Source organism: Geotrypetes seraphini, chromosome 5 (assembly GCF_902459505.1).
Source record: "Geotrypetes seraphini chromosome 5, aGeoSer1.1, whole genome shotgun sequence".
In the NCBI taxonomy this organism is placed as follows: Eukaryota; Metazoa; Chordata; class Amphibia; order Gymnophiona; family Dermophiidae; genus Geotrypetes; species Geotrypetes seraphini.
Genome location: NC_047088.1, coordinates 163,135,425 through 163,157,882, shown reverse-complemented (window position 1 = coordinate 163,157,882; position 22,458 = coordinate 163,135,425). Strand labels below are relative to the sequence as shown.

Here is a 22,458-nt window from a genome sequence, read left to right as displayed (position 1 = left end):
CAGAAGGAGAGAAAAGTGCAGGAGAGAACAGGAGAGGAGAAGAAGAGGCAGGAGAGAGCAAAGGGCCTCGGCAAAAGGCAGCCCCGCCCACCCCCGACATCATCCATCGGAGCTCCTCCTTAAAAGGGGAGGGGCCAACAGCGCTTAGCCATTCGGCACGCATACAAGGCGAGAGTTAAAGGCGCTCGCCTTAGCGAGAGCGCCTTAAGAAGGGACGAGTCACTGCAAAGAAGAGCAGAGGGCAACCACAGCAGACACAGAGGACAACCACAGCAGACACAGAGGACACATAAGCAACAAGCAAGCAGGTTTAAAATCTGGAGAGGGACCTCACAGTAACACCAAGGAAACAGGGAGAAGCCACTTCAGACAGCAGACCAGCGAGAGGAGAGCAGTGGAAGCAGCAGACAGACGCAGGATGTTGAGCTACCCAATTTTCTGCACTGCTTGCCATATGTATGACTATCTTCCCTCTGGGAGGCGGTCTTATGTATGCACTCGGTGCGAGGAACTGGAGGACCTGAAGAAACAAGTCAGACTCCTGGAAGGCAGAATACTGGAACTAAAAGCACTTTGAGCAGTGGAGGAGGAAGACAGAGAGGCAGAAAACTTCAAGACAGAGGAAACCATCGAGGAGGCATACAGGAAGGCCGTGGAGAATCACCAGCAACAGTGGAACTTCCAAGATACACCTACAGTGAGTAAGGACCACCTGGAGAACAACCACAAGGAATAAATGGGTGACACAGCAGCGAGACCTGGAAGCAGCGGCGGGAACCCACAGGAAGACGAGTCCGGTGCAAGCCAAACCAGGATGAAGGAAGATGGAAGTGCGCAGAGGGCTGGAGAGATGGATATACAACAGGGACACAGACTTGCGTCTGAAGAGACAAGAGAAGATAGAGAGGACAGCGATCGTCGTGGGGGACTCCATCATCAGACAAGTCAACAACCACATAACGGAAGGAAGACAGGATCAAGTGGTGACTTGACTACCTGGAGCTGACAGAAGATATAGTGAGCCGCATCGACAGGATCATCGACAGCGTGGAAGAGGAAGATACGGTGGTGGTGATCCACATGGGGACAAACAACGTGAGCAACAGGAACTACAGCAGAGAAGGACTGAACGACCAGTTCCAGATGCTAGAAGGGAAGCTGAAGACCAAATGCTGAGGGTAGCGTTCTCAAAGATCCTGCCGGTACCCAGGGCTGACGAAAACAGGCAGACGGAGCTGCAAGCAGTGAACGCTGAGGCGCTGGTGTGAGGAAGAAGGATTCCACTTCGTGTGAAACTGGACGACGTTCTGGGGGAAAAGCAAGCTATACAGGAAGGATGGACTCCACCTCAACGGAGACGGAACAAGGCTACTTGCAAGCACCATCAAGAGAGAAATTGAGAAGTTTTTAAACTAGGAAGATGGAGAAAGCTGACAGTCAACCAAGAGTCGATGGTTCGGAAAACGGTATACCCAGAGGATACCGTGCAGGAAGATAGCGGGGAAGACTCACCGGATCATAGGCAAGACAGAAATCCTGACAGATTGAAAGGGACACAAGAGGGAAGGAAATGCAAGAAAGTAACAGGCCGCAAAATCAAGTGTATGTATACGAACGCAAGTAGCCTAAGGAATAAGATGGGGGAATTGGAAGATATGGCACAAAAAGATAACCTTGATATCATCGGTATCACGGAAACATGGTGGAATGAGGAAAACGTCTGGGACACTGTGCTACCGGGATACAAGTTATACCACAGAGACAGAGTAGGTCAAAAAGGTGGGGGCATTGCCCAATAAGTCAAAGAGGGAATTGAGTCTACTGGAGAGAACACGCTGGAAATGAAAAATAAGGTAGAGTCTCTATGGGCCAAAATTCCAGGAATAAATGGAATGGAAATGAAGATCGGCATCTACTACCAATCCCCAGGGCAGTCCAAAGAAACTGATGGAGAAATGACGGACGAGATTAAACGCAACTGCAAGGGACGCAACACATTATCATGGGCAACTTCAATTATCTGGGGATAAACTGGAACCTAGGCACCTCCAGCTGCAGTAGGAAGACCAAGTTCCTGGATGCTGTAGGCGACTGCTTCCTGGAACAACTCGTCAAGGAAAATACGAGAGGAAAAAGGAAAAAGAAATAGCTGACAAGTTAAATGACTTCTTTACGTCGGTCTTCACGAGGGAGGACACATCCAACATTCCAGAACCAGAGGAAATAGAAAATGGAGATCAAGATAGCAAGCTGGTCCAATTAGAGGTGAGCCAGGAGGATGTCCTCAGGCAGATAGACAAGCTAAAGAGCGACAAGTCGCCAGGTCCGGACGGCATTCACCCAAGGGTGCTCAAGGAATTAAGGAATGAAATAGCAGAGACACTTCAGCAAATATGCAACCTATCCCTAAAAACTGGAGAGATCCCGGAGGACTGGAAAATAGCTAATGTCACGCCCATCTTCAAGAAGGGTTCGAGGGGCGACCCGGGAAACTATAGGCCGGTAAGCCTCACATCGGTCCCGGGAAAGATGATGGAGGCACTGATTAAGGACAGCATCTGTGACCATATCGAAAAAAATGGACAGCTAAGGTCGAGCCAGCATGGGTTCTGCAAGGGTAGGTCGTGCTTCACAAACTTGTTGTACTTCTTTGAGGGGGTAAATAACCAGGTGGACAAAGGTGAACCCATAGACATAATTTACCTAGACTTCCAGAAAGCCTTCGATAAGGTACCACATGAGCGGTTGCTCAGGAAGCTATGGAATCATGGGGTGCGCGGGGAGGTCCACCGATGGATCAAAAATTGGCTGGCAGACAGGAAGCAGAGGGTTGGTGTAAAGGGCCATTACTCGGACTGGCAAGGGGTCACGAGCGGGGTTCCTCAAGGATTGGTGCTGGGACCGCTCCTGTTTAACATATTCATTGACGACCTGGAGGCGGGAACAAAATGCGAGGTCATCAAATTCGCAGATGACACCAAACTATTCAGCAAGGTTGAAACCACGGTTGACTGCGAGAATCTCCAAAGGGATCTTACGACATTGGAAGAATGGGCGAAAAAGTGGCAAATGAGCTTCAATGTAGGGAAATGCAAGGTCATGCATATAGGGAGAAGGAACCCGATGTTCACTTACAAAATGGGGGGATCAATGCTAGGGGTCAGTAATCTGGAAAGAGACTTGGGAGTGATGGTAGACACGACATTGAAGGCGTCGGCACAATGCGCCACAGCCTCGAGGAAAGCAAACCAAATGTTAGGTATCATTAAGAAGGGTATCTCGACCAGAACGAAGGAAGTCATCCTGCCACTGTACCGGGCTATGGTGCGCCCGCATCTGGAATACTGTGTACAGTACTGGTCACCGTACCTCAAAAAGGACATGGCAATGCTTGAGGGAGTCCAGAGAAGAGCAACTAAACTGATTAAAGGTATGGAAAACCTTACATACACTGACAGACTGAAGAAGCTGGGGCTGTTCTCCCTGGAAAAGCGGAGACTCAGAGGAGATATGATAGAGACCTTCAAGATCCTGAGGGGCATCGAAAAGGTTGACAAAGACAGATTTTTCAATTTGAAAGAAACCACAAGAACAAGGGGTCACTCGATGAAATTGAAGGGGGACAGGTTTAAAACAAACGCAAGGAAGTTCTTTTTCACACAGAGGGTGGTGGACACATGGAACACCCTTCCGGAGGCCGTGATAAGAAACAGCACAGTACAGGGTTTCAAGGATGACCTGGATAGGTTCCTGGAAGACAAAGGGATTGAGGGGTACAGATAAGAGCAGTGGAAGGTTTAGAGATAAGTGTAGAGGTAGGCATAAAATTAGACAGGGACCGCTGATCAGGCAATATGCCTGATGGGCCGCCGCGTGAGCGGACCGCTGGGCTGGATGGACCTCTGGTCTGCCCCGGCGGAGGCGACTACTTATGTACTTATGTACTTATAAATGCAATTCAGGACTTAATTCTAAATGGACTACGAGGACCGGCGCAAGATGTAGAAGTAGAAGGGACGCTGGGAAGCAGTGATCACAATATGATCCGCTTCAACCTGGACACATGGGAAAAACATCGATCCAGAACGACGGCCACGGCACTGAACTTCCGAAAAGCACAGTTACTTACCGTAACAGGTGTTATCCAGGGACAGCAGGCATATATTCTCACATGTGGGTGACGTCATCTACGGAGCCCCGATGCGGAAGCATTTTCAAGCAAACTTGAATGAAGATTTAAATTTGCTCTGCTGCTCCACGCATGCGTGCCTTCCTGCTCCACTAGGGGGTGCATCCCCTCGTGGTCTCCAGTTCACTTAACTAGCAAAGAAGCCAACCTCGGGGAGGTGGGCGGGTTGTGAGAATATATGCCTGCTGTCCCTGGATAACACCTGTTACGGTAAGTAACTGTGCTTTATCCCAGGACAAGCAGGCATGATATTCTCACATGTGGGTGACCTCCAAGCTAACTGAAAAGGGATGGAGAGAAGTTGGCAATTTAAGCAAATAGATTTCGCAAAACCGATTGGCCGAACCGGCCATCGCTCCTGGACAGTGAGTCCAGACAGTAGTGGGAGGTGAAGGTATGAACTGAAGACCACGTGGCAGCCTTGCAGATTTCCTCAATAGGTGTGGACCTGAGGAACGCTACGGAGGCTGCCATCGCTCGGACCTTGTGTCCCGTTACTCGACCATGCAGCGTGAGACCAGCCTGAGCGTAGCAGAAGGAGATGCAGTCGGCCAACCAGTTGGACAAGGTGCGCTTGGAGACTGGGTGACCTAACCGGTTTGAGTCGAAGGACAAAAACAATTGTGGGACTTTCCGGTGTGACTGAGTGCGTTGGAGGTAAAAGGCCAACGCTCTCTTACAGTCAAGAGTATGGATCGCCACCTCTCCGGGGTGAGAGTGGGGCTTGGGAAAAAACACAGGCAAGACAATGGACTGATTGAGGTGACAATCAGACAATACTTTAGGCAAGAATTTTGGATGGGTGCGGAGTACCACCTTGTCGTGATGGAATACCGTGAAGGGTGGGTCCGCCACTAGAGCTTGTAGCTCACTAACCCGCCGAGTGGAAGTGAGCGCGAGCAGGAAAATCACCTTCCAAGTGAGGAATTTTGGATGGCATTTGTCTAGGGGCTCAAATGGAGGTTTCATTAGTTGAGCCAGAACCACGTTAAGGTCCCAAACCACCGGGGGAGGTTTGAGAGGAGGGTGGACATTCAGAAGACCCTTCATGAAGCGAGAGACTAAGGGATGGAGCGAGAGGGCTTTCCCTTCCAGGGGCTGATGAAAGGCCGCAATCGCACTGAGGTGTACTCGAATGGAGTTGGTCTTTAGGCCGGAATGAGATAATTGAAGCAAATAGTCATGGACCAGAGGGACGGGGATCGACACCGGGTCCTGGCTGTGGGAGGAGCACCAGGTTGAGAATCTGGTCCACTTTTGGGAGTAGCAGGTTCTCGTTGAGGCCTTTCTAGAGGCCTCCAATATCTCCTTGACTGGTTGAGACACGGGGAGAGCAGTCAGGGGGAGAGGAACCAAGCATTCAGATGAAGAGATTGAAGATTGGGATGTAACAGCGAACCCTGACCCTGTGATAGTAGAGAGGGAAACAGAGGCAGAGGCAGTGGATCTCTGACACTGAGTTGAGGTAGAAGGCTGGCGTGGCCAGCGAGGAGCAATCAGGATCAGGGTGGCTTGTACTGTTTTCAGGTGGACAAGCGTCCGCAGTATCAGAGGAAACGGCGGGAACACGTACAGGAACCTTCCCTCCCAGTCGAGGAGGAAGGCGTCTGCCTCGAGCCGGTCCGGGGAGTACATCCGGGAGCAGAAGAGAGGCAGCTTGTGGTTGTGGGGGGATGCGAATAGATCTATTTGAGGCGTCCCCCACTTTTCGAACACCTGTTGTAGGATCTGAGAGTGCAGTGACCACTCGTGTGGCTAGAGGAGGCGGCTGAGTCTGTCCGCCAGACAGTTTTGTTCTCCTTGTATGTACACCACTCGAAGGAAGGTGTTGTTGGAGATTGCCCATTTCCAGAGGCGCAGGGCTTCCCGACAAAGGGACCAAGACCCTGTTCCCCCTTGTTTGTTTACATAGTACATTGCTACCTGGTTGTCGTTTCGGATGAGAACCACTCGGTCGTGGAGCAGATGTTGAAAAGCTACAGCTGCGAGATAGATGGCCCGAAGCTCTAGCACGTTGATGTGGCAGCGACGGTCTTCTGCTGACCACATCCCTTGAGTGCATAGGCCGTCCAGATGGGCTCCCCAAGCGTACTCCGACGAGTCCGTGGTGAGTATTTTGCTGTGGGGTGGGGGGAGGAAGAGCAAACCTTTGGAAAGATTTGAAGAGTCGGCCCACCAGCGGAGCGATCGTTGCAAAGAAGGTGTCACTGTCACGGGGCGGTCGATCGGGTCCTGGTCTTGACGCCATTGAGAGGCCAGGGTCCATTGAGGAATTCTCAGATGGAGGCGGGCGAAGGGTGTGACGTGGACGGTGGAGGCCATGTGGCCCAGAAGAGTCATCATCTGCCGAGCTGATACCGAGGTCAGCAGGGAAAACCTTCGACTCAGACTTACTAACGCCTCTAGACGCGGAGGGGGGAGGAAGGAACGGAGGCGAACCGTGTCCAGCGTGGCCCCGATGAACTGTAGGGACTGGGAGGGGCGTAGTTGGGATTTTGGGAAGTTTATCTCGAACCCCAGACTTTGTAGATAGGTAATAGTCTGTTGGGTCGCTGAGATAACCGCTTCCTTGGACGGGGCTTTGATCAGCCAGTCGTCCAGTTAGGGGAATACCTGGAGGCCCTGGGAGCGTAAGGTTGCTGCGACCACCACGAGGCACTTGGTGAAGACCCGAGGTGACGATGCTAGGCCGAAGGGGAGGACACGGTATTGTAGGTGCCAGTCCCCTACCTGAAAACGCAAGAACTTGCGGTGAGCGGGGTGCACTGGGACATGTGTGTACGCCTCCTTCAGATCGAGGGAGCAGAGCCAGTCGCCCTCGTCGATCATGGGGTAGAGGGTCAGTAGGGAAAGCATCCGAAATTTTTCCCGTACCAGAAATTTGTTGAGGCGTCTCAAGTCTAGTATTGGGCGTAGGTCTCCCGTTTTTTTCGGTACCAGGAAGTAACGGGAGTAGAAGCCCTTCCCCCGTTGATCGGGGGGAACCTCCTCTATTGCTCTCAGGCGAAGCAGGTCTCGAGCTTCGGAGAGGAGTAGGGGTAGCTGCGTCCGGTTGGGAGGGCTATTCCTTGGGGGGTTGTCCGGAGGAATGGCCCGAAAGTTGAGAGAGTATCCTGATGAGATCACGCCAAGGACCCATGCGTCCGACGTGACTTGTTCCCAGCGAGGGTAAAAGGCTTTGAGGCAACCCCCGATGGGAAGGAGGCCTGGGACTATGGCGGAGGGGGCCCGCCCCCTTCCGCGTATCAAGTCAAAAGGACGGAGATGGTTTGGTAGTCGCAGGCGGTTGGGACTTGGGCATGGCCCGGTGGTGGGCTTGCGGACGCCTGGGTGGAGGCCGCGAGAAGGCAGGAGTGGATTTTTGTGGGTAGTGGCGCGGAGGGGCCCTATACGGCCTGGACGCGGGCGGTTTGGGTTTTTGTCGGACGAGGGAGGCAAACGAGCGTTCGTGTTCGGAGAGGCGTTTTGTAGCCGCCTTGATAGTGTCTTCGAACAGTTCTTTTCCCACGCAGGGGAGGTTAGCCAACCAGTCCTGTAAGTTGGGGTCCATGTCGATCAGGCGTAGCCAAGCTAGTCGGCGCATGGCGATAACAAAGGCTGCCTCTCTGGAGGAGAGTTCGAAACCATCGTAGGCCGCGTGGAATAGATGGAGGTGTAGGTTGGAGAGGAATTCCAACAGCAGGCTAAACGCTCCTTGGCGGGAGGCCAGTAGGTCAGTCTCAAAGGCTCTCAGTAGTCCAATGAGGTGTTTGAGGTAGGATGTGAAGGTGAAAGTGTAGCTTTGTTCATCGCGTTTTGATATAGTCTCCTGCCGAACTTGTCTAGGGTTCGGCCTTCTCGGCCTGGGGGGACCGCCGCTGAGACCCGGGAGGGGTGAGCCTTTTTTAAGGAGGATTCTACTAACAGCGACTGGTGGGAGAGCTGTGGTTGTTCAAATCCCGGAAAGGGTACTGTACGGTACTTGGCCTACATTTTGGAGGGCACGGCTGTGACCATATAGGGGGTCTCCAGGTTCCTGAAGAGAGCCTGTTGGAGTATCGGGTTAGGCGGTAAGCGAAGGGACTCTCTGGGCAGTGATGGCATATCCAGTTCCGCTAGGTACTCTTTAGAGTATCTGGAGTCGGACTGGAGGTCTAAATTCAAAGCGTGGCCCATGTCCTGGACAAAGCGTGAGAAGGATGGTCGGGATGTTCCCGAGGCCCCGTGCAGGGTCGGTGAACGAGACCTCCGTCGGGTGGAGAAGGAAGGGGAGGCTTCTCTCGAGTAGCGAGGTTCCTGCTCCGATCCAAGCTCCGAGACCGGGGAAGCACTGTGGAAGTGTTCCGGGGTCGTGGATCTCAGACGTCTCGAGGAGCCCCTCGGAGACGATGCCGGGGTTCGGGGTACCGATTGATGTCGAATCGGTGACCTCGACCCGGACTCCCTCGGTGAAAGCCCGAAACCTCGGATCGGAGCCCCGGTCCGAGGGGGAGTTCGGAGGATGCGTGGGTTGGAGAGTGATAACTCTGCCACCCTCAACGGTCCCGTACGAGGTGTAGGTGAACGGCCTCGTAGAGTGGGGGAACCCCGGGCCTTCTTAGAGGTACGGCGGTTCGAGGTTTCTGTCGGTTTAGCCCGACGTTTTGCCCTGTGGCGGTCTGTGGAGGGAGAGCGCCTCGGGTGCCTCGGCGAGGAGTCCGAGGAGGATGAGATGCGGCGAAGTTTGCGCACTTTTCCCCGAGGTGGCTCGACGCGAAGCTCAGGATGGTCTGGCACATGCGGGGTCGAGGTCGAGGCAGAGGCCGGTTGTAGATGGGCCATTGCAGCGGACAGCTCCGACGAGATCATTGCTCGGAGTAGGTCCTGGAAGACGGGCACGGACAGCATCGAAGGCATGTCCCCTGCCTCGGTGCACTCCACCGGGGGCGACCTCGTATCAGAGTATTCTCGTGTGGTGGAGGCACGGTCGGAAGGCTTGGAGGGCTTCGTCGGGGCTGTAAGCATGGGACTTCCGCCATGCGTCGCCGGTGTCCCCGAGGTTGGTTTCTTCGCTGGTACAGAACCTGAAGAGGGAAGAGGGGACTTACCCGGAGCCGAGGCTTTCTGTTGTCCCGAGGACTTCGGAGTGGAGTCTCGAGGCGATGCCGAGGTATTCGGGGCCGAGGCCGGGGCCGTCCTCGAGGCCGAGGTAGAGGGTTGGTCTGGGGCGAAAAGATCCGCCATGCGGGCTTTCCTTCGACAGAGGGCCCGGTTCTGGAAAGTAGCGCACTGGGGACAGGAGTCGGTTGGATGAGCGGCCCCCAGGCAGAGGATGCACCGGCGATACGGGTCTGTGATGGAAAGAAGCCGCTCGCACCGGGTGCACTTTTTAAAGCCGGTCAAAGGCCGGGACATAGAATCGAAGGTGGCCGCGGCTCGAGTAGCCACGTGGCCACGGGGACCCGGAAGCCTCCGGGTCGGTCAAACGAAGCAGGAATCAAGTTGAAGAAGAAAAACTTTCGCGCACAGCGACTTAAATGATGAAAAAACAAGAAAAATCGCGGTGCTAGAAGGCAGTTGGGGCAGAGCCTGAAAAAACACGACTTCTAGGCTCAGCGGAAAATTTTGAACTGGAGACCACGAGGGGATGCACCCCCTAGTGGAGCAGGAAGGCATGCATGCGTGGAGCAGCAGAGCAAACTTAAATCTTCAATCAAGTTTGCTTGAAAATGCTTCCACATCGGGGCTCCGTAGATGACGTCACCCACATGTGAGAATATCATGCCTGCTTGTCCTGGGATAAAGGAAATTATGAAGCGATGAGACTCATGGTGGGGAAGAAGATTAAGAAGAGGATAAGCACTGAAAAGCAAGCATGGTCCCTTTTTAAGGACACAGTCACCGACGTGCAAAATCTATTAATACCGTGTATCAACAAGAGATCCAACAGGAAAAAGAACAAGGAACCGGCATGGCTCACTGTAGAGACAACATAGTAACATAGTAGATGACGGCAGATAAAGACCCGAAGGGTCCATCCAGTCTGCCCAACCTGATTCAATTTAAATTTTTTAAATTTTTTCTTCTTAGCTATTTCTGGGCAAGAATCCAAAGCTTTACCCTATACTGTGCTTAGGTTCCAACTGCCGAAATCTCTGTTAAGACTTACTCCAGCCCATCTACACCCTCCCAGCCATTGAAGCCCTCCCCAGCCCATCCTCCACCAAGCGGCCATATACAGACACAAACCGTGCAAGTCTGCCCAGTACTGGCCTTAGTTCAATATTTAATATTATTTTCTGATTCTAAATCGTCTGTGTTCATCCCATGTTTCTTTGAACTCAGTCACAGTTTTACTATCCACCACCTCTCTCAGGAGCGCATTCCAGGCATCCACTACCCTCTCCGTAAAGTAGAATTTCCTAACATTGCCCCTGAATCTACCACCCCTCAACCTCAAATTATGACCTCTGGTTTTACCATTTTCCTTTCTCTAGAAAAGACTTTGTTCTACGTTAATACCCTTCAAGTATTTGAACGTCTGAATCATATCTCCCCTGTCTCTCCTTTCTTCTAGGGTATACATATTCAGGGCTTCCAGTTTCTCCTCATACGTCTTCTGGCGCAAGCCTCCTATCATTTTCGTCGTCCACCTCTGGACCGCCTCAAGTCTTCTTACGTCCTTCGCCAGATATGGTCTCCAAAATTGATCACAATACTCCAAGTGGGGCCTTACCAATGACCTGTACAGGGGCATCAACACCTTCTTCCTTCTACTGACTACGCCTCTCTTTATACAGCCCAGCATTCTTCTGGCAGCAGCCACTGCCTTGTCACACTGTTTTTTCGCCTTTAGATCTTCGGACACTATCACCCCCAAGGTCCCTCTCCCCGTCCGTGCATATCAGCTTCTCTCTTCCCAACATATACGGTTCCTTCCTATTATTAATCCCTAAATGCTTTACTCTGCATTTCTTTGCATTGAATTTTAGTTGCCAGGTATTAGACCATTCCTCTAACTTTTGCAGATCCTTTTTCATATTTTCCACTCCCTCTTCGGTGTCTACTCTGTTACAAATCTTGGTATCATCTGCAAAAAGGCACACTTTTCCTTCTAACCCTTCAGCAATGTCATTCACAAACATATTGAACAGGATTGGCCCCAGCACCGATCCCTGAGGGACTCCACTACTCACCTTTCCTTCCTTCGAGCGACTTCCATTAACCACCACCCTCTGGCATCTGTCCGACAGCCAGTTTCTGACCCAGTTCACCACTTTGGATCCTAACTTCAGTCCTTCAAGTTTGTTCAACAGCCTCCTATGAGGAACTGTATCAAAGGCTTTGCTGAAATCCAAGTAAATTACATCTAGCATATGTCCTCGATCCAGCTCTCTGGTCACCCAATCAAAAAATTCAATCAGGTTCGTTTGGCACGATTTACCTTTTGCAAAGCCATGTTGCCTCGGATCCTGTAACCCATTAGATTCAAGGAAGTACACTATCCTTTCTTTCAGCATCACTTCCATTATTTTTCCAACAACTGAAGTGAGGCTCACCGGCCTGTAGTTTCCTGCTTCATCCCTGTGACCACATTTATGAATAGGGACCACATCCGCTCTCCTCCAATCCCCAGGAATCACGCCCGTCTCCAGAGATTTGTTGAACAAGTCTTTAATAGGACTCGCCAGAACCTCTCTGAGCTCCCTTAGTATCCTGGGATGGATCCCATCTGGTCCCATCGCTTTGTCCACCTTCAGTTTTTCAAGTTGCTCATAAACACCCTCCTCCGTGAACGGCGCAGAATCTACTCCATTTTCTCGTATAACTTTGCTAGACAATCTCGGTCCTTCTCCAAGATTTTCTTCTGTGAACACAGAACAGAAGTATTTGTTTAGCACATTTGCTTTCTCCTCATCACTCTCCACATATTGGTTCCCAGCATCTTTTAGCCTAGCAATTCCATTTTTCATCTTCCTCCTTTCACTAATATATCAGAAAAAATTTTTGTCTCCCTTTTTTTACATTTTTAGCCATTTGTTCTTCCGCCTGTGCTTTCGCCAGACGTATCTCTCTCTTGGCTTCTTTCAGTTTCACCCTGTAGTCTTTTCTGCTCTCTTCTTCTTGGTTTTTTTATATTTCACGAACGCCAACTCTTTCGCCTTTATTTTCTCAGCCACTAGGTTGGAGAACCATATCGGCTTCCTTTTTCTCTTGTTTTTATTGATTTTCTTCACATAAAGGTCCGTAGCCATTTTCCTTTCAGCTTAGACCACTGTCTTTCCACTTCTCTTATGTCCTCCCATCCTAACAGCTCTTTCTTCAGGTACTCTCCCATTTCCTTAAAGTCCGTACGTTTGAAATCTAGGACTTTAAGTATCTTGCGGCAGCTCTTCACTTTAGCCGTTATATCAAACCAAACCGTTTGATGATCGCTACTTCCTAGGTGAACACCCACTCGAACATTAGAGAAACTCTCTCCATTTGTGAGGACCAGATCCAGTATCGCTTTTTCCCTTGTGGGTTCCATCACCATTTGTCTGAGCAGAGCCTCTTGAAAGGCATCCACAATCTCCCTACTTCTTTCTGATTCTGCAGACGGAACATTCCAGGAGGCAAAAAACTTCAAGCCATTTTTGAGATATATTAAGGGAAAACGACCCACGAAGGAAGCGGTGGGGTCATTGCATGACCATGGAATAAAGGGAGTGCTAAAGGAGGACAAAGCCATCGCCAACAAACTAAACACATTTTTTGCATCTTTATTTACCGAAGAGGATATACGCAACATTACGGATGCTGACAGGCTATACTCGGGAAATGAAGATGGGAAACTGAAAGGGTAGAGGTAGAGGTATGCAGACAGATTGATAGGCTTAAAATTGATAAATCCCCAGGACCAGAGGGCATCCATCCGAGGGTAATCAAGGAACTGAAAGGGGCTATAGCTGAGCTGCCCCAACTAATAACCAATTTGTCGATCAAATCGTTAAGGATTCCGGAAGACTGGAAAGTGGCGAATAGTATGCCAATCTTCATGAAAGGTTCGAGGGGAGAACCAGGAAACTACAGACTGGTGAGTCTGACCTCGGTACGGGGAAAGATGGTAGAGGCGCTGATAAAGGACCGCATCATTGATCACCTTGACGGACACAATCTGATGAGGACCAGCCAGCACAGCTTCATCAAAGGAAGATCTTGCTTGACGAATTTACTGCACTTCTTCGAAGGAGTAAACAGGCAGATAGACAAGGGTGACCCGGTTGACATTGTAAATCTGGATTTTCAGAAGGCGTTCAACAAGGTCCCGAATGAACGACTACTTGGAAAAATTGCAAGCCATGGAATCGAGGGTGAAATACTAATGTGGATTAAAAACTGGCTGGTGGATAGGAAACAGAGAGTGGGGGTAAATGGACAATACTTGGACTGGAAAAGCGTAACGAGTGGAGTGCCACATGGTTCTGTGCTTGGACCCGTGCTCTTCAACATATTTATAAACGACCTGGAAATTGGTACGACGAGCAAGGTGATTAAATTTGCAGACGATACAAAGTTATTCAGAGTAGTGAGGACGCAGAATGATTGCGAAGACCTGCAATGTGACATAAACATGCTCAAGAAATGGGCCACGACATGGCAAATGAGGTTTAACGTGGTTATGTGTAAGGTGATGCATGTCAGTAAAAAAAAAAATATTATACACGAATACAGGATGTCTGGTGCAGTACAGGAAAGAGACTTGGGAGTACTGGTCGACAAGTCAATGAAGCCATTTGCGCAATGCGTGGCTGCGGCGGAAAGGTGAAAAGAATGCTAGGAATGATTAAGAAGGGGATCACGAACAGATCGGAGAAGATTATCATGCCACTGTACCGGGCCATGGTACGCCCCCAACTGGAATACTGCGTCCAGCACTGGTCGCCGTACATGGAGAAGGACACGGTACTACTCGAGAGGGTCCAGAGAAGAGTGACTAAAATGGTTAAGGGATTGGAGGAGTTGACATACAGTGATAAATTAGAGAAACTGGGCCCCTTCTCCCTTGAAAAGAGGAGACTGAGAGGGGACATGATCGAAGCATTCAAGATAATGAAGGGAATAGACTTAATAGATAAAGACAGGTTGTTCACCCTCTCCAAGGTAGAGAGAACGAGAGGGCACTCTCTAAAGTTAAAAGGGGATAGATTCCGTACAAATGTAAGGAAGTTCTTCTTCACCCAGAGTGGTAGAAAACTGGAACACTCTTCCGGAGGCTGTTATAGGGGAAAACACCCTCCAGGGATTCAAGACAAAGTTAGACAAGTTCCTGCTGAACCAGAACGTACACAGGTAAGGCTAGACTCAGGGCACTGGTTTTTGACCTAAGGACTGCCATGTGACCACTGGTCTGACCCAGTAGCAGCAATTCTTATATTCTTAATATGGCGGCAAAACAAAGCAGATCAGATTGAGTTAGCAGTGCTGGATCGATGTGTGAGGTTAAGAACATCAATCCAATTGCTGAATTTCTCCAGCGTTTGTGCTGGGGTAAGATCCTGATTTGGAGTTCTCAGTCCTGGTTGAGGCCAGCAAACAATATATGATGAAATGTCAGAAACTGTGATAAAGTGGAGCCGGTTTCAATCTTAAGCTCATGATCACACGTTAGGGTGAAACATAGAACTGTGTCGAGCTAAAATGTTTTCAAAGATCAAGTTTGATTGAAAGAAAGTGGAGGCAAATCCAGTAAACAGCGTGCAGAAGATAAACAATTGAGAATTGATACAGTTAAGAAGATTAGGCACTGAATACAGTGTTTTATTGAAGGGATGAACTTTTCTTGAATTTTAACTTTTTCTATGTGTCGAATAGATTGGGAGGGCTTCACTATTTGGGAAAACAATTGTCTTATGTTTAGTATGAAATAATGTTATAATATGTTTTAAAGGTTTTGATGGTGCTATATTATTATAATAAATGATGACGTTTGGAGGGCTCAGCTTAAATTATAAGGGGATTATGGTGAGAAAAGTATCTGGCAACCTTTATGTGAAGTTCACAGGAGTATCCTCTAAGGTGCCAACCTGCTCTATTGGGATGTCTATGTGGCTAGTCCATTACAATGCTGGCCCCTTCCACATCTAAATAGTGCCTATTAGGACATTTCTAACTTGGATGTTTCTGTGGCCTCACATTTTTTACCATAAATGTAGTGGTTAGTGTCTTATGTGCCTGGATCCTCCTCTCTATGGCTCATTAGCCCACTGACCAGGCTACTTAAGACACCTGTGTGATGCTCTACTAACCTTTCCCATCCCAGATGCTGTTGTTCTAGAAACAGGTAGGCACTCTTTCATTCATATTTTTGGGGAGTGGGAGGGGGTCATCTGGTCAGTTTGGGTACCTTTTTGGCACTTAGATGCTTCTACAACAGGTCTAGTTTGGAACGTCTAAGTTCCGTTTAGGATGTCCTGCAAAAGGTTTGATTATTGCCGCAAAACATCCAAATCTAACCAGGTCCAAAACATGACTCTAACATGCCCCTTTCTGAGTTGGACATTTTGGAGGGCGAACATCCCACAAAATGTCTAAGTTCTTTGTTTCGTTTTATTGGCATTTGTGTAGAGAAAAACATCCAAGGGCTGATTTTTGGACGTTTTTGTGTTTTGAAAATGCCCCTAATAGCCATGCTATTATAAAATTACCTCTTTTATACAGTTGCAAAGACAAAATTGGTCATGAAAGCTTAAGACATTTCTCTTTAAAGATGCTTATCAAAATTCCAACTGACGTCCCAAATAAAAACGAGGCAGCAAAAATGCTTCCAGGAAGTGATACCCCATTTTTTCCTCTCATTTTATCCTCCCTTCCTCTCCTCATTTTATTTTTATTTCTACAATGTAATTTAAAAACCTTCCCTTCCCTTTTCTCCCCTTTTTTCTCATACCCTTCGTAATCAAGTCTTTGTATTGACCTTATCCCCCCTATTTTTATTTTGTTTTTTTATATACAACTTTTTTATAATTTTTATCTCTTATTATTGTAAACCCACCAGATACTTGTGATGGTCGGTATATCAAAATATTGATAAACTTGAAAACTTGTATATAACATTAAAGAGGTCAATGGAACCTCACTGTACTTACAGGTAGCGAAAACTCCAGTAACTTTATTGCTTTGCTGATGTCCTTTCACACCTATCAGAGAGACACTATATTCTTTGCCAGGAAGCAGATTATTGAAGGTGTACTGGGTCAGTGAGGGTGCTATATGGAATTGCTTGGGTCGCTCTCCTCTTGTGAGACCAATGCTCAATAGGAATCCATCAATTTTAGAATGTACAGGCTCCCACACCACTATCACTGAAGATTCTGTCACATTGACAAACCTGAGACTTGTGGGTGCATCAAGTTCTGAAGTAGAAAGAGAGAAATGATTTAAAACAACTTTCATAATTGTAGCTGAATGATGAAAATAAAATCCCTTGCAATTTTGTAAGAACCAACAGGTTCAATGTTAAAAAGAACCTAACAAAATTAAAACAGTTCTTATATTTAAGGCCCATTTTAAGGGCTTAGAGGCTGAACTGGAATGTTTACAGTTCCCTTGGGGCAGGGATGGATTAAAGGGTAGGCCCAGTATGCATGTGCCTTGGGCCTAGGAGGTCAGAGGGGACCAATGTGCTGCTCCAGGGGGCCTCCTTCTCTTTCCCCTTCCTTCCTGTTTCCAGCATCTCTCCCTTTTCCTTTGTCCCAAACTGGTACTTCTTTGTCCCTCTCCCTCCCTTCTCACATCTAACCTTTTTTTCCTCACCGTTGTAGCGGCGCCTTCACCCACTTCAACTGCTGCCTCATGTTTCAGGCCTTCCTTGTGAGCATTCTGTCCTCTCAGATGTTGCATCTGATGTTGCTTCAGAGAAGGCAGGATGCTCACAGGGAAGGCCCAAAAACATAAGGCAGCAGCTGAAGTTCTACCGTGGTGAGAAAAAAGGTTAGATGGGTTGCAGGAAGGGAGGGAGAGGAACAAAGAACCGAGACAAAGGGGAGGGACACTGGAAATAAGAAGGAGGGGAAAGAGGATCCAGTGATAAAAAGATAAAAGGAGAAGTTAGATGGAGGGAAAAAGATTGGCAATGGAACCTAGAAAAGGAGGGAAAGAAAAGGGGAAAGATGCTGGACCCATAAAAGGGGGGGGGAGGAGGGAGGAAGTAGACCCAGGGATGGAGAGATGCAAGAGCTTCTGGACCCAGGAGTTGGAGGCAGAGGGATAGATGCTGGACCAGTGATGGGGTGGGAGGGTAGAGTAGAAGGAAGGGAAAGAGAGACAGACTGGATGAGAAGAAGAGAGAGGTAAAGACACTGGACCCAGGAGAAAGAGTGGGAAGAACATTGGATCTAAGAGGGGGCGGTAGTAGACTGGGTTGTAGGAAGAAGGGAACAGAGAGAAGAGGAACAGAGAGACAGAGAAGACATGTTGGGCATGGAAAGAGCTTAGGAACATAAAAGAGCAGTGCTGGACAGAGAAATAATAGGATGGTCTACACAAAATAAATATACATATAAGATAACAAAATCAATAACAACTGTATGAAAACAAATACAATTAAAATAATTACAGAGAGAAACAAAAACACATATATTTAAAAAGACATATGCAGGATGGGGATGGGAGGGGATGGGGGAGGGGGGGTTCTGGTGGGGTTCTCTTGAGGCCTCAGAGGACATCAGAGTACAGTCCTCATTGGCCGGTTGATATCTTTGTAAAATCTTTGCTTGTCATTTTGCCATTGTGTGTTTCTGGTTCATTTTGTTAATAATAAAAAAAAGATTTTTAAACTAAAAAGACATATGCAGAGTGACACTATATCCCATTTGTGCATATACCCCCTCCCCCCTCCTTTTACTAAACCACGATAGTGGTTATTAGTGCAGAGAGCCGTACTGAATGCTCCGCGCTGCTTCCAACGCTCAGAGTTCCTATGAGAGTTGGGAGCAGCACAGAGCATTCAGTGCGGCTCCCTGCGCTAATAACTGCTATCACGATTTAGTAAAAGGGGGGGATAATTAGAACAAACGATACAAAACATAAGAGTGACTCAATTTAATATTCAAATATTATAAAATTTCTTCATTTGAAATGTGAATTATTTTGAATCAAATAAAATAGATGAATATTATTGATTGCAATGGAAATAATGATAAATGGCAAGTAGATATGTAAAGTACTTAGAAAAATGTAAATGAAACAGATAAAATTGATCATTCTTTAATCTACAAATATATCCTTTAAACACCAAAATATAAACATGATGCTACACCATTTCAAATATTGTGTCACTTCATATTGACTATCCCTGATGCTGACTTCAATGTGACTTTTGGTGAAAATTGACATATAAGTTACCCATAAATTATATTACTGACTCCTATTTAAATGAGGAGTGCAATCTGTGAACTTGCGATATAGACGGGAGGTAAATTTTAGCTTATTTCTGGGAAACTTGATAAAGATCTTGGTTTCCAAGAACTGTCAAGCAATTTAGTGCAATCACTGCAACTTATGCAACCACTATGCACTTAAGTTCATTGTCATAACCTATTAAGATTATAGTTTTGCATCTTTCAATCCAGATATTATCCAAAAACAAAAATGCTTTAAAGCAGTGGTTCTCAAATCTGTCTTGTGGGACCACTAGCCAGTTACCCCTAATGAATATGCTTGACAAAGTTTTGCATATAGTGGAGTGTCAGGCATGTAAATCTGTGTCATGCATATTCATTAGGGATATCCTGAAAACCTGCTTTGGTGGTGGTACCTCGGGATAGGTTTGAGAATCACTGTTTTAAAGGTATTGTATATTATTTTTCATTCTTGTAATAGTCTGAAAGCAAATTTTATTTATTTACTGAAAGCTTTTATACCACTACTAATGACTGGAGAGTCACTTCAGAGCGGTTTACATGAACATCTGTAAAAAGTTTGTGTTAAAAGCTAAAATTTTGAAATAAGGAACTATAGAAATGGCAAAAATAAAAAAAAATTCCATTCACGTTTATTATCGCCTTTAACTATAAATAATAGCTGATAAGGACACAGTTTTTTCTTAAAAATGTAGAAATGTCACCCAAAATTAAAGAGCTTCAAACAAACTGGGAATAAAAATGTCCCTAAGAGAAAATCCTGTAGAGCTGAAGGGCTACAACCATCCCAAACCTTTTGGCATAATCACAGCCAATGCAAAGAATGTCTGAAGATAAACAGGAGGGTTATTGTGTTTGTTGTTTTATTGTCGGTGTCATGTTCAGATATTTCCATTATTATGCCTTCAACAGATCAGGGATGACATGACAAGGAATCCGTGAGGGCTGGAGGAGCTTATCCATCTTGGCTGGGCTATATCACTACTAGTAATGTGCACTATGCATTAAAGCATTCTAATGCCTTTAATGTATGCTATTTTGCTGCAGATCCAAGTTTATGCAATTGACACTAGCTATTAATAATGTGCAGTGGCGTACCTAGGGGGGGGCGGAAGGGGCGGGCCGCCCCGGGTGCCAGCCCTAAGGGGGTGTTCCCGGCCTTGCCGTTCAGTCCCCCGCCACCCCCGAAGGACCGCTCGCCCCACTGACCTTCCTGCACCACCTGTGAAGCAGCCCGCAGCAGGATCGCGAAGTCAGCGTCAGCATCCCTGCGCTGCTTCCTGCGCCGCGATCCCGCCCCTCCTCTGACGTCAGAGGAGGGGCGGGACCGTGGCGCAGGAAGCAGCGCAGGGATCGCTGACGCTGACTTCGCGATCCTGCTGCGGCTGCTTCATAGGTGGTGCGGGGAGGCCAGGGGGGCGAGCGGTCCTTCGGGGTGGGTCGGGGCATCAGGCCTTCAGGGTGGGGCGGGCGGGCAGGCAAGCAGGCTTTCAAGGGGGAGGGGGTGACAGGCAGGCAGGCAGGCCTTCAAGGGGGGACAGGCCTTCGGGGGGGGGGTGCAGACCTTCAAGGGGGGCAGGCAGGCCTTCAGGGGGGTGCAGGCCTTCGGGGGGGTGTAGGCCTTTGGGGGGGTGCAGACCTTCAAGGGGGTGCAGGCCTTCAAGGGGGGGAACAGGCCTTCAAGGGGGGAAAGGCAGGCAGGCCTTCAAGGGGGGGACAGGCCTACAAGGGGGGGGGGACAGGCCTACAAGGGGGGGGGACAGGCCTTCAAGGGGGGGGGCAGGCCTTCAAGGGGGGTGCAGGCCTTCAAGGGGGAGACAGGCCTTCAAGGGGGGGAAAGGCAGGCAGGCAGGCCTTAAAGGGGGGACAGGCCTACAAGGGGGGGACAGGCCTACAAGGGGGTGGGACAGGCCTTCAAGGGGGGGACAGGCCTTCGGGGGGGTGCAGACCAAGGGAGTGCAGGCCTTCGGGGGGGGTGCAGTCCTTCAAGGGGGTGCAGGCCTTCAAGGGGGGGAAGGCAGGCAGGCAGGCCTTCAAGGGGGGGACAGGCCTACAAGGGGGGGAGAAGCTACAAGGGGGTGGTACAAGCCTTCAAGTGGGGGACAGGCCTTCGGGGGGGGGGGGCAGACCTTCAAGGGAGTGCAGGCCTTCGAGGGGGGGGGGTGCAGGCCTTCAAGGGGGTGCAGGCCTTCAAGGGGGGACAGGCCTTCAAGGGGGGAAAGGCAGGCAGGCAGGCCTTCAAGGGGGGACAGGCCTACAAGGGGGGGGGAGAAGCTACAAGGGGGTGGGACAGGCCTTCAAGTGGGGGACAGGTCTTCGGGGGGGTGCAGGCCTTCGGGGGGTGCAGACCTTCAAGGGGGGGACAGGCAGGCAGGCCTTCAAGGGGGGGACAGGCCTACAAGGGGAAGGGACAGGCCTTCAAGGGGGGTGCAGGCCTTCAAGGTGGGACAGGCAGACCTTTAAGGGGGGACAGGCCTTTGGGGGGGGACCATGATTTAGAAGTAAACGGAGGGAAGGGGGTGTTCAAAGAGACATGCATATGCCAAACTTTGGGGGGGGGGGAAGAAATAATGGGTCTGAAAATAGAGGAGAGGGAGAGAGATGATGGACCATGGGATTTAGGGAGGGAAGGAACAGAAAGGGAGAGAAATTGGACACAAGGGATGGTGTGGAGGAGGGATAGAGATACTGGATAGGAGGGTAATTAGGAAAAGAAAGGGAGAGATGGTGGACTCTGGGATGGTGGGGAAGGAGGGAGAGATGCCGGATGAAAGGGTATTTAAGAAAAGGTGGATCTGTGGAGGGAGATGAAAAAAAGGAAAGATACCAGACTTCCTGGGAAGGGAAGGGAAATGGAAAGGGAGGACAGAGTTGGCAGATGGATGGTTAGCATGCAGAAAGAAGGAGACCCTGGCAAGCAAGTTATCAGAAGAAAACCAGAGCTTTGGACCAACAAGATTTGAAATATAACCAGACAACAAAAGGTAGAAAAATTAATTTTATTTTCTGTTTTGTGATTATAACATGTCAGATTTGAAATGTGTATCCTGCCAGAGCTGGTGTTGGACTGCAAACGTGAGCTAGGATTTAACAGAAAGAGGAAAAGTCCTTTTTGTTTCTTTATTTTATTTACACCACAGCGCCAGTGTGGTTAGGAGAAGCCAAAGGGGGTGAAAAAGCTATAAAACCCACCAGGAGTTTTGAAAAAAATCACCCAACTGGGCAGGAAAATCGAATTGAAAAACCAATTCAATAGGGCTGAATCGAATCAAAATTTTTTTTTCCTGTATCTGGCAGCATTAGTTTGCGCTATTGTCTTAGACTTTAGGACCTGGGATTGGGGAGAGATGGCATCCTCAGTACTTTATAATGCAAGTGAAACGAGGATTTGGTCAGACTTTTGAAGGGTCTGCAGAAAAAAAATATTGTATAGGCCGGGGACATGAGACAGCAGGAAATGGGAACTTTTCTTCCTTCTATTTTTGTGAATGGAAAGGCTGAGGATGTCAGAGAGGTCAGTTAAAATATGTGCTTTATAAGAAAATATAATAATGTGTTTTATAAAGTTTATAGCATAGCTGGCCTACCCAGTGAGGTGTTCCTAGTGGTGATGGTGGCAGCGTGTCAATGTGTTGAGAGGAAGAGGTGGTCTGGGAAATTCTGCTGAGCAAACTCCGGGCCCATTTCCACCCCCCAGTTAGTCCACTCCACTCAACTGATTCACACACTGAGTGGGTCTTTGGGTGTTGTTTTGGGATCTCTTCCAGTGGTTTATCTCCTTCTGGTCCAAGGAAGGAAACTTTGTTATCCTTAGCATTGACCTACAGAATATGTTTGTAACAGCACTGCTTGTGTGGCATTAGGCTATGTAGTGATTGAAAGAAAAAAACAGACCTTTGCACATTTTTG

General features: G+C 48.6%; 1 protein-coding gene across 9 annotated transcripts in view; it reads right to left on the bottom strand.

Annotated features, from left to right (window-relative positions):
- FN1 (fibronectin 1) overlaps positions 1 to 22,458 on the bottom strand; it is a 361,029-nt gene that overhangs the window by 139,982 nt on the left and 198,589 nt on the right. For all 9 annotated transcript variants that reach the window (XM_033945944.1, XM_033945938.1, XM_033945939.1 and 6 more), the window contains exon 20: positions 16,276 to 16,542. In XM_033945944.1, coding sequence (XP_033801835.1) covers positions 16,276 to 16,542 — 267 coding nt within the window. The remainder of the gene's footprint in view (positions 1 to 16,275; positions 16,543 to 22,458) is intronic.